The 11,736-nt window shown below is 43.7% G+C and overlaps 6 protein-coding genes across 6 annotated transcripts; 2 read left to right on the top strand and 4 right to left on the bottom strand.

Moving 5' to 3' along the window:
• Positions 1-941: 941 nt before the first annotated feature.
• Positions 942-1,286, bottom strand: CLUP02_04713 (uncharacterized protein; the record flags this gene model as incomplete). The annotated part of the gene is made up of 2 exons (XM_049283724.1): positions 942-1,009; positions 1,058-1,286. The coding sequence occupies 2 exons, from the start codon at positions 1,284-1,286 to the stop codon at positions 942-944; spliced, it is 297 nt and encodes a 98-aa protein (XP_049140867.1).
• A 1,644-nt stretch (positions 1,287-2,930) lies between these two features.
• On the top strand, positions 2,931-3,944 carry CLUP02_04712 (uncharacterized protein; the record flags this gene model as incomplete). The annotated part of the gene is made up of 4 exons (XM_049283723.1): positions 2,931-3,026; positions 3,077-3,284; positions 3,337-3,615; positions 3,676-3,944. The coding sequence occupies 4 exons, from the start codon at positions 2,931-2,933 to the stop codon at positions 3,942-3,944; spliced, it is 852 nt and encodes a 283-aa protein (XP_049140866.1).
• Positions 3,945-4,091: 147 nt separating this feature from the next.
• Positions 4,092-5,096, bottom strand: CLUP02_04711 (uncharacterized protein; the record flags this gene model as incomplete). The annotated part of the gene is made up of 4 exons (XM_049283722.1): positions 4,092-4,305; positions 4,363-4,661; positions 4,709-4,884; positions 5,060-5,096. 4 exons carry the CDS (start codon positions 5,094-5,096, stop codon positions 4,092-4,094), a joined length of 726 nt encoding a protein of 241 aa, XP_049140865.1.
• On the top strand, positions 5,095-6,361 carry CLUP02_04710 (uncharacterized protein; the record flags this gene model as incomplete). Its single annotated transcript, XM_049283721.1, has 5 exons — positions 5,095-5,262; positions 5,315-5,615; positions 5,681-5,736; positions 5,819-6,088; positions 6,137-6,361. The coding sequence occupies 5 exons, from the start codon at positions 5,095-5,097 to the stop codon at positions 6,359-6,361; spliced, it is 1,020 nt and encodes a 339-aa protein (XP_049140864.1).
• Positions 6,362-6,496: 135 nt separating this feature from the next.
• Positions 6,497-7,592, bottom strand: CLUP02_04709 (serine/threonine protein kinase; the record flags this gene model as incomplete). Its single annotated transcript, XM_049283720.1, has 7 exons — positions 6,497-6,561; positions 6,599-6,794; positions 6,846-6,899; positions 6,936-7,136; positions 7,215-7,252; positions 7,354-7,387; positions 7,473-7,592. 7 exons carry the CDS (start codon positions 7,590-7,592, stop codon positions 6,497-6,499), a joined length of 708 nt encoding a protein of 235 aa, XP_049140863.1.
• Positions 7,593-11,076: 3,484 nt separating this feature from the next.
• Positions 11,077-11,560, bottom strand: CLUP02_04708 (uncharacterized protein; the record flags this gene model as incomplete). Its single annotated transcript, XM_049283719.1, has 3 exons — positions 11,077-11,194; positions 11,245-11,406; positions 11,454-11,560. The coding sequence occupies 3 exons, from the start codon at positions 11,558-11,560 to the stop codon at positions 11,077-11,079; spliced, it is 387 nt and encodes a 128-aa protein (XP_049140862.1).
• Positions 11,561-11,736: the final 176 nt, after the last annotated feature.

Here is an 11,736-nt window from a genome sequence, read left to right as displayed (position 1 = left end):
AATTATTTAAATATAGTATAGAATAGCTTTTTAATTACTTCGGAATTAGTAAACTAGAATTCGATTTTCTTATTAACGTAGCCGGGTCGTATTAAAGCGTTATTTAGGTACTCTATATAGTTTATAGTTATAATAAGCACACGCCCCTCTTATAAAGCTACCCTATTAAGAACGTTAAGGAGTCCGGATAACGAGAGAGTCCCGGGTAATTATAATATACTACGTAAAATTTCTAACCCTACGTCGGAATTATTAGTATTAATATTACGTAATCGTATTATACTTATAGCGTCGACGTCCTCGAGCAGGACGATATAGCACTAGGGAAGTTCGGTAAATAGGGCGCTTAGCTAAGCGTCGTAAATACTAATAAAGCTTAGAATATAAATATTTAGCCCGAAATAGCTTATAATAGATATACTAAGGCTAGACTTTCCTATCCCGGGGCACCTATATAATAAGTAACCCCTTCGGTAGGGCATCCCCCTATTAGAGTACTATAATATTACTTAAGGATTAAGAAATAAATAAATATTATCGAGGAGCATCTACTTTAGCTCCTCTTTAATAATAATAGTATTAATAGGTCTAATATCCTAGGTAATTATTCTTTTCTAGCTATTATAGTTCTTAAAGACCGAGGTTTTATTTTTAAAAAGCCTTAAATATTCTACGCGGCATTCGTTTATAAAATCTCGTAAGAACTTTAAAAAACGCCTAATACAAGAGATTATTATCGTTTTTTATAAGAAAAAGGCTATATTATTCTACGTATATTATAGAGATACCTATCGTCCTTTATACTAGAAAGATAGTTTCTCTCTCTAAGGAGTGAATCGAAGGGGCTTTTTAGTAGTAGTATTAGAGTTTAGATAATTAAGAGATCGTCCTCGCTTACCATTAACACTAGCAAGGGATGAGCATGCGTTTTTAGCAAAAGTCTAGGCAGAGATCCACGACTCCAGCATATCGTACGCCTCGTCCGGGTCATGGACGTCAGTCTTCGAAGCTTCAGAGCGTTAGAAACAGTCAGAATACTTGAGTCAGGGGTACGGACTAAGGTAAGTGGTGACAACGTCCCCTATGCTCTTGTACGCGAGCTTTCCGAAGAAAAGTAGCATCCCACAGACGCAAAAGAGGCCAGTCCAATAATCCAAGTTAATGGAGAGATACTGCTGACTGGCCGTAGCAATGCTGGTGAACCCCGGGAAGAAAGCATCTACGATAGACATATAGTGAGGCTTCAGCTGCGTACGCTGAGCCGCAGTGTCGTTGCAAGAGAACATATTGAGGTACCGCCGACGTTGTTGATAAAACTGCTTGTAGAGAGATGCGCTTGCGCTGGGGACAGAGATTGGGCAATATTGATATGAACCGGCGGTTTTAATCGTTCTTGAACCTGGAAAATGGAGGTTAAATATTCGTCAGATAACCCCAGAGCACCAATTAGTTAGCTCAAGTTCAGTCGGCCTCTAAACGGTCCAATACGGTCGGAAAGCACGGGCGGAGGAGCAGGAATTGGTGAAATATGCGGCCCATCGGCGCAGCCGGAACTTTGCAGCATTGTGTTGTAAGACGTTAGCCGCAGACTTGGCAATCTGTTTGCTAACATCGCTGGCCGGCCGAGTGTGAAGGACTATGGTTTCGATCAATTCATCGGGAATTTCGCGAAGTTGTCCCTACATCCTTACTGCATAGTAGAGATTGACTGCTCTCATTGGTTTGCTCACACTTGACCGAAAGAGCAAGTCCGCAGACCCTGCTAGGCGACGGTGGTACTGCGAGCGCGCGATCCCTGTCGATGAGAAGAAATGAGTATTGCGAACACGCGATACCTGCCAGTGACGATAAGTGATAGCGGGGACATGCAATACCTGTTTAAGGCAGGGAGGTGGTATTGCGTGCACGCGATATTTATGGATAGACGTGGTACAGCGGATACGCAATACCTGCCAATGACGACAGGTGGTACTGCGAGTGCGCGATATGCATGGACATGACATGATGGGCAACAGGCTCGGCTGATTGGAACAGCTGTTACATCACACGTGCACCAATATGCTGTACAGTCTCAAGTCAGAACCTGTTAGATAAACGATGTTGATTTAATGCAATACCACTGAGGTCCTCGAACAAAAAGTGATTGTTGTGCTTGATTGAGGACTCCCTCCCATCCCGGTGCGAGCGGGGTTCTGTCTTGTATTTTACCCATCATCACCGGTTCTTGCATATTACTCAACGCATTTCTAGCATCCCTTTATCCAGACACAGTCGTCAATCCAGCAGAACCATGATCGTATGATTTTGAGGTATTATAGAATAATCCGAGCTTTGTAAACTACCCGTTATCGATATATCAAGAACACGCACGCAATATAGTTATGTACAAATGCCAATGCCAAATCCATAAACATGAAGATCGCATTCGACATCAAAATAACGCAGGCGCCTGATGCATTTGATCCTCTTCTACGTAGTTAGTAAAGGCTGCCGGGAGCGCAAGATGTCCTAGTTCACTGTTTTGTTGTCGCCAGGAAACTGAACACTTACTCAGGTGATATTTAGCTCTTGCTTGTCTTTTTGGGTTCATGGTCGCATGTTGGGCACTTCATGCCCTCAAGACCTTCGCCCCGGCAAGTTTCGCACATCTCTTGCACTTCCAATGTAAACGTAGGCTTTTGACAATCTAGAAAGGCGATGTTGTTCCGAACGGTTGCGTGTGTCGGGAGTTGGTTACAGGGAAGTCAGACCTCCAGAGGGCTGACCATGCAAGATATTTATGCTCGTTCAAGTCAAGCGGATTTTTGAAGCTTATCCGCCCAACCAACCCGACGCTCGGCTATGGTTTCGGATTAATTATATGCCGACACCGGCAGCACCTGATAATGTCTCCTCTTTCTCCAAATCATCCAAACGTGCGTCAAACAAACATGTCCCGCGAGATCAATCAGTTCTGGCAATGCAAGTTTTGCTCGGCGCTGTTTATTTCAGACGATCTCTTACAACTGCATTTTGAAGAATATCGAGTAAATGCTCCATTCTTCAACAATACTCCATCAGATCTGACCTCCTCCAGTCCAGGGCTGCAGAGGCCGAAAACTGCCTGGCCCACGCCAATGCCAACGTCGACGAGATTGTCAACGCCGACGAGAGCCCAGAAGATCAATTAGACGACAGCGAAGAGCCAGAGCCAATAAAGAAGAATACTAAGTGTCCCTATAAAGGATGTGATCGGGCCGATCCGTTCCAGAAAGGGCAGCAGCTTCGAGTGCACTACGGACGACGTAGGTATCCGTCCTTACAAGATACTACTGAGTTACCGCTGACTCTTTACAGATGTCGCCTGCGAGGAAGTATGCGTCTACTGCTACAAAATATTCAGAGTAGCAAGTGAGTACATCACACACACGAGAGATCATGGCGATGCAGTTGAAGAGAAGGCGGCCTACACGAGTCGAAGATGCGCTCGTCTCCTTAAACAGATCAACCAGGAGCTTGTGGCACACTTGCGAGGAGGCGACCACAACAAGGCAAAGAAAAGGACATGGACTGAGGCTGCGTTGCATTCCGACGTTATCAGTCGCGAACTCAAGGGTGAAGAGATCGGTATTTTCGGTAGGGCCAGTTTTTCTTGCACAAATCTCATACGCGCTGGTTCGACTGACTGTAGAAAAGATGAATCCTCGGGTCCCGTCTTAGCGGGCACAATGCCGGGTCTCCAGTCTGTCCTTGGCAATGCTAGCCAAGCAGACTTTACCCAAAACCCAGTAAACTTGCAATCTCAGACAGACATGTTTTTACCAAGTCAGGACGACGACGATTCATACACGCCGTCATTGTTCCTACGTATGAACTTCTGCAGATATCCTCCCTCAGCTGATTTGGGGTTGGGTCTGGATACCTTAACAGCCATCGAGACAATGGGGCTACAGCACACTCTGTAAACAACGAGACCTGTTCGTTTTGTCCGTCCAGCACATTTTTATTGAAGATTTTGACTCATATGCTGCCACCTCTTGCTTGTTGACCTTGTCGATGGTATCCAGGCGGTAAGACCTGCTCCACAGTAAGATTTGCCGGAAGTTGTTGCACTATCTCGAGGGTGTCTCTGCTCGTGGACTCGCAAATGCAAAATTGACGCCAACACTAGAGCTTTCCATCTCGTCTCGTACCTTTTGTTGCAGAGCCAAGTGACCGGGAAGCAACATCGGAGGCCACTTGGCGAGCACATCCTCCGTAGCAAATACGAAAGTGATTGCAAAACCTTGCTTGATTTCGAACCGCAATCGTGCGTCGAGTATCGCTCTGCGCGATGTCAGGACACCTTATGACGCGCCCAGATAGCACAAGGAGACGACTTACATGCTTCCGTTCTTGGATTCATACTCTTTGCCTGACAAGCCCGCTTGATCCAGGTCTGGTTGAAGTGTTTCGTAAAAGAGGTATTCCGTTTCCTTCACGGGCAACTCGATCAGGTGCGAACCACTGTAGTGCACTACCCGGGATCCTTTGGCCAGTAATTGCACCATGAACCGAGGGCTACGGGCTTTGGGGCCACCGCCTCTGAAGCAGATGATGCGGCCCGGTTTGGCTGTGTATCGCACCCAATGCACAAGAACACACCTTCCTACAAATAAAGATTCGAGAAGAGAACGGACGCGCTGAGAGAGTTAGATTCCAGACATCGAATATAAGTCTTTCTACTCACGGGCTCGTAAAGGACGCGCTCCTTACACAAATCAAGGCCTTCCTCGGTCCAGAAAGGGAACCCCTTTCGCTCTAACTCGGTTACGTCGTGACCCACCTCGGGCGCTTCCCAAGTGAGGAAGCCCTGGTCGAGGAGAGATTCCTCTGTGGCATCTATGTCTTCTTTCATGAGCAATACTGTACCCGGCGAGTGAGTGAAGAGTGTCAGAATGGTGATGTGTTGGGCATTGACGTCAGGCAATCGATAGGTATGTCCTTTCGGATAAAGTATTTTCCAAGGGAAAATACGTTCTGCCACCAAAGGTTCTCCACCTCCTGCGTGTGTCTCGCTGAGTACATATCTGCTACGTACCCACAATAGTGCGCGTGGGCACAGCACGCCCTGCCATGACTGCGGGCTCGCGATACCGTCGACAAGTATCGCGGGCTCGCGATGCTATTTACAGTCTTGGCATCATCTTGTCTCGGAGACTGTGCATCGACCCCCCGGCCCTCAGGTGTGAGAAAGTTGAAGTCATGCGTTGTAACACGATGAATGGCATACCAACGACATTTGTACGTATTCCTTGAATATGGATCTAGATATAAATTGTCCTCACTCCTTGAGACCAACCCTGAAGCAATCCGACCACTGGTATCCAACTCTATATTGACGATATCCTGGAAGCCACTCGCTCCTCTTCTACCCAGCATGTGCTCATCTCCCATTTGGCTCTACAGGACTATCCGAGTGGCAGTGAGACAGCTCGACGGGGCTCTTATGATGACAGAGGGCAGAGAACAACAGCTTCTGTACATCCAGCAGGATGGTACAATCGGCGGAACAGGCAACGTTGCGATGTATCTCATGCAAGACGAAATGATCAACATTCGAGAGGAAATCATTCGCTTCTCTACCCACCCCGCCTGTAACCACGTTTAGAAGTGGAAAGATGGTTATTTGAATTTATAAGAATGCCGGTTCAAGTCCCAGCTATAGAACGACCTGACGAAGAGCAGACGAGTGAGATTCACATCCCCATGGCAGCCGTTTGCTCAACTAGCTTGGATTCCATCTCTAGAGGGGTCTCGGTATATAGCATCTGCCTCCTTTCCTCGCTCTCCTGGCAAGGTAGCTGTGCGGATGGGTCCATCAGGCCGGGCGGTCGGCATAGCTACTCAAACCCTCGTCGCCGGCCACGGCTCGCCCATGACCTATATAATCAATATCGATATCGCTAAGAACGATTTGATCGTTGTTTTTCAACCAGACGATCTAACCTTGGCCCCTGTGCTTTCTCAAGTATTTACAAGACCACCCCTCGGATGGGATACAGAGGCTGCCCAGTTGAATACCTGTTACACTAACGACCCTTTCAGCATGTCAGACCGAAACAATACAGTCTGTGCAACTGGAGCGGAAGGTTACACAGGCTCCTGTTTTTCATAGTGGGGCAGCGGCCTTTCTACTTTTCAATCAGAAACCGGCCGACAAAGTTGCGTTTCATATCAATACCCATCGCCATATGCAGATAATCCCAGTCCAGCATCAGAATCCACACCCAGACTAGGCTCAGAAGATCAAAGCAGCACACAATTGGTCAATATGGACGAGGCTGGTACTCAACATGATGCTATTGATGATCTTTGTATTGTCGTTAAACTTCGGCCGTAAGCCAACGAGGGGGGAAGACTTGATGTCGATGACAAAAGTTGGAAAAATACTTTAATTGACGCCTTAATTTGGATGGTAATTGTGCACAGGGTGAGCGACGGTATTCAATCAGGAATTGGCACTCGGCTGCTGGCCTCAGCCTGAAGGCTTCTTGCTTTTGTTGTCCCTCCAGGAATGGGTTTCATACCGGTACCATTGAACTTCCGTATGTGTTCAATTTACGACCTTTTCTTCTACTAAGGCGCAGCAGTTCTCGAGTATCCTCAAACTCCTCGCGAAACCATTCATCATCCAGGAGTTGATCGGCGTGATTCAAGAATGAGATCCCGGTCGGCAGGCGGTTCTCGCGACCTAAATTGAGGACAAGGTTTTGCTGGGGGGCCCAGCTGTCAATGAAGTTGATAATGCCCATAGCATTATCGCCAGCGATCTCCTAGTAGGAGTCTGGGAAAGGGCGAAACTAGCGATACATCCGAGATAACACCACCAACTCGTACTGCTCATCCTCAGAGACATCACACTTGGCAACGGGCTCATGCTGTCCCGACAGCAGGTGTCAAACGGCCCTCGTCACCTGTTTCCCGAGTTGGGAGACAAAGACACCAACCGACGCTGACGCCCCTTGCTTGACCCCTGAAAGCGACAGCATTAGGGCTGCCCAGCCAATCTGGAGCCTGGGTAAACTGTGCCACCTGCTGCGCCTAGAGTTGAACCCGATGCTAGTCAAAAGCGCATTGCAACATAGACATCGACCGTAGGAACCCGTCATTGCTTGCTAGCATCAAATTCGATCAGCGGAAGTACTATGTAGAGGAACTCAAGGGGCGAATGTCAGTATATATCTAAGGGTAACCGCGGTGCCAAAAAGCCGAGAGCCAGGGAGGAGGTGGGCTGTTAAGTACCCATCGAGGGACTTGTGGGGTGGATGTCAGGCTTTCATTGGCTATCTTCTCCTCAGCCAAACAGCAAGAGAGTTAGGCAGCGCTTCGCACAGTTCCAGTTTTCCTCAAGGCCTGAGCAGTAATACTATGGACGTTTGTGTGTGATTTGCGAAGGCCACGATGCAGCATTATTGCGTTGCACCCATTTCATCCCTCCTTTTTCTGGTCACAGTCTTTAAGCAACGATCTTTAGCAATACCGGGGCAGCGTTTGCGCTGCAGTCGGGACTTACGCTCTAAGGAGACCTTGGTTCGTGTCCGCATGCTAACCTCGGGTGACTGCCTGGCCATGATACAATGTGATAGTGTAATCTGCCTTTTGAGTCACCGGCCACGATTCAAAACGCAGATACATTTCCGTGCTGGACAGAGGGTTCCAGACTTGTGTTTCCCAAGTTACACAGCAGGTTTCTAGCGAATATTTGTTCAAGCAACGAAAAAAAAAAAAGCGCATGAAAGTACGCGGGGACGTGGTTGATATTCGAGCAGCATAGACAGAGACCATGTAGCCTAGAATCCTAGATCTAAGATGTGCAACGAAGCTCGCAATGGGGATTGCGGTATAGTGACTTGAAATTTAATCGCGGTTCTGGACCTGGAAGGTGGATACTTAGGTACACAATAGCTAGCGAGGAAACTAAACTCTTGTAAACATTTGTGCCAAATATATAATGTACTATTAGGCTCTATCTATAAGCTACTATAGTAAATTATAGGTCCGTATTAGCTACTTAAGCGGTGCGTAATCTTGATTCCTAATGAGGCAGGCCTACTACAAGACGTGTTACCTTTCCTCACGTCGCTGTGGCTAGAATAACGAAAGGCTGGCTGGTCGTAATGCGCGAATTATATAGCAAACGCCTCCTCTAGAACATAGACTTTTATTCGCTTCGATTACGTTCTTTAGTCGTGACGTTACTTACGTATTATAGTATTTACTAAGCCTACTTTAGTCTATAGCTATTTTAGTATATAGTAAAGGCTAAATACTAATGAGGGACTATATTAATAGTAACGAGTATATGTTACTTACTCTTCGTAATACGCGTTATTTTTTTAAACTTAACCCTATATAAGCTAGACTTAGAGTTAGTTTATATAGTTTAATTTTTAGTAGTAGGTAATAGCCGTTATTAAAGCTAAATAAGGTATCGAGTAGATTTTAATAAAGCGCCGTAACTCATACTACTAGATACTATCCCGACCCCATATTTTATTTATAAATAAGCTATTATAGCTATTATTAAAGATTTACTAAGGCCTATTATAGTAGTATTAGACTTTTTAAACGTTAAAAAGTTTATAAAAAGAGGAAGTAATATATACGTAATATTATAATAGCTAGTTAGTATAGTTAATAACTTTATATTAATAAGTTAAGTATTTATAGTCGCTTCATACTACTATACCTATTACTAAGAAGCTATTTTACTTTTTTTAAAATACTTACTCCTATAGACTTAGCGCAAGAGGTAACGTCTTTATTTCGTAATAACTATATAATATATATATTAATAATAAAAAAGTTATATAGCTTTTATTATTATCTCGATTATAATTTGAATACAGTTAGTTCCTTTCTTAACTAAGACCTTTTATTCCGAGATAAGTTTATAGCCGTAATTTCGAGAGAAATATATTAGCCCCGGGTTATATTTAATATCGAGGTTATTTTAAAATTAATAAAAGCCGGCTTAGCTATACTTTTTTATATATACGATAGTAAGGTAGGCTTAGGATTAGATAAATATGATACACGTTTGGCTTCCAATTCGTGAAGGGTGGGTTTCCTGGAGAGCACTAAGTAGCCGCTCGCTAATTACTTTTATTAAAGCTAATTTATAAGCTTTTAAAGGCGCGTTATTAATGCGCAAATCCGTAAAAGTTAATAGCACTACTACCCTTATAAAGTATAAAAAGGTTAGTAAAATTAAACGTATTTTACTAATTATTATTAAAATAAAGAAAATCGGTAGTTTAAAAACTTTTATATATTTATAAAATAGCTATAAAGTATCGAGGGCTCGCGATTAGAATATTATTAGTAAGACGCGATAGGTCCTACTTAGTAAATTAAAAAATAACTTAAATAGCCCCTCTATATTAAAACGACTAAATTCCTTTAAAGAGTAGGCGGCTATAGTTAGTTTAAGTATTTATTTTATTATTATTATTAAGCGCTATTATTATACTTAGATAGTCTACTTATATAATAGGGCGAGAGACCTAAATAAGATAACGATTAAGGTAGTAGATCTAAGTAGTACTTCTTAGTTTCTAATTAACTAATTTATAGAGAGGCTTTTCCTTAGCGCTTTATTAGTTAAGAAATAAGCTAATTAGGGGCTAAAGCTTAAAAAGAAGCCGCTAAAGAGCGTATTTAATAAGTAGCTAACTTTTAGGAATAAGCTAACTATACTAGTTACTAAATACGAGTACGGGGTCCTTTTATTTTTACTGAGCGATTTAAGGAATAAAGAGCTAATATATAGTACCGTTTACTTAGTTAGGTACTAACTCCGTTAGTATTTAATAACTTCGTAATAATAATCTCTTTATAATACTAAACTAGTTAGATACGTATATCTAATTAAAAAATAGTATCTAGGCCCTTATAAAAGTACTTTTTAGTTTAGTTATATAGGGTATCCTATTTATAGCGAGAATTAACTTAGAGACGTATACCTCTACGTTATAGGTTCGAAAACTAGCTTTAGAGCCTATGTTTTTAAGGGGCCTACTATCTTAGTATACTAGCGTAGCATCCGACCCGGACCTCGCAATATTAACGTAGCTAGCTCTCTATTCGGTAACTAAATACCGCGATAGTATAGCTAAGGTAAGTAACCTTTTATTTCACGCTAACGACTAATATTCGTATAGCATTAGCTAATAAAGGAAATATTATAAAAAACATAAGTGATCTCCGTAGAGAGAGCCCTCGACATTATCTAAGAAACCCCTACTAACTAGAACTCCTAAAGAGCGTTAAAATAAGACATAACGAAAGCTCTAAAAGAGCTACTGGTATTAATTAAGATAATATCGCTATAAACTACTTACGAGAGTATACTACGTCTATAAGCAAGCGCTAAAAGATGCTAATCTTATCCTTATTACTAAAAAAAAAGGGATATCTAGTTACGTCGTAAATATCTACTACTTTTTGCAAATATCTACGCAGTAGATAAAGATACTCTAGTTAGTTTAGCACCCGAACATCGTTACGGTTTATAAAATTTATAATAATAAGGCGAACCGTTATATTACTCATAAACGCATACTACGATTATTATAAAAGGCCATTAATAACCTATTTCTTAATCGTTAACGCCTAATAATAATCTTATAATAAGTCTCCTCCTATAAAAGCCTATTTTATCTTATAGGTAAATATATAGTCGAGGTACTAGTTTATCTCGAGAGAATAAGGTCGTAGCACGGCTAACGTAGCTACTCTTATATCCTAATATTCCTTAGCAGTAGGGTTAAGCTAAGTACTACTTACTTTCTCGTCTATTGGCGAATTTGGCGCTAATTAGAATATCTAGGCAGCCAGGTAATTTATTAACCGCGCAGCTATAGGAAAGACTTAGGCGACCTAGGCTACATAATGATAGAGCTAATGTAAGGATATATAAAAAAGGGCGCTAACCTTAGGGCGGACGGTCCGAAGCATTGGGATTCGGAAGTCGTAAGCTTTCTCTCGGCGACAACTACTACATCATCTGCGGCCGAGTCGAGCGAGGTTAGCCTACGCCGATGCCTTGTCACATTAGCCACTGATGTGTCTCCAGCATCCTTTCCTGCGTTCGTGGCGAAAAGAAAAGTCGAAAGGACTAGTTTCTCTAGTCATGGCATGGATTTGGCAAGAATATGAATATTTCGGGTGGCTGAACGAAGTTAGCGCAAAGCAAAACATCGAGTGTCTCTCGCTTGGCACGTTTCCTGACTGCTGCATCTATTGAGGACAGTCGATGAATGAGATCCTGAATTGCCACTGTGAACACTGTTTTTGGAGGTGCTGGCCCCTGACAGCAGCGATTGGCACGTGGCTTCCTCTATCCAGGTCATATCATTCAGGCCGAGAGCCTGCCCAAGCGGACTCCTGCGTGTGCAGCACTGCTTGTGCAGAACTCTGCGCAAGCGGACATGCGCTTAAGCGCATTCCTGCGCAGGCGGCTCTGCTCGAGCGTGCTTATGCGTGGGCAGCTCTGCTTGCGCGCAATACTGCGCCAGCGGCTTTGCTTGGGCGGCATTTCTGCGTGAGCAGGCATGCCGAAGCAGTCTCCTGCGTGTGTAGCGAGTACGCTGATAAATCCATCGGGGTCATGCCTGCTCGAGTTGAAGGCAACCGCAGCGCAAGCTCCCCAACCGACCTGTATTTAGGGCAGGAATCAATCACGATGAAGGGTGCTGATCACTCAGCTATTCC

This window comes from Colletotrichum lupini, chromosome 2, assembly GCF_023278565.1.
Source record: "Colletotrichum lupini chromosome 2, complete sequence".
NCBI classification, from domain to species: Eukaryota; Fungi; Ascomycota; class Sordariomycetes; order Glomerellales; family Glomerellaceae; genus Colletotrichum; species Colletotrichum lupini.
Note: the sequence above shows the minus strand (reverse complement) of the source record. Positions and strands in the feature narration are given on the sequence as shown.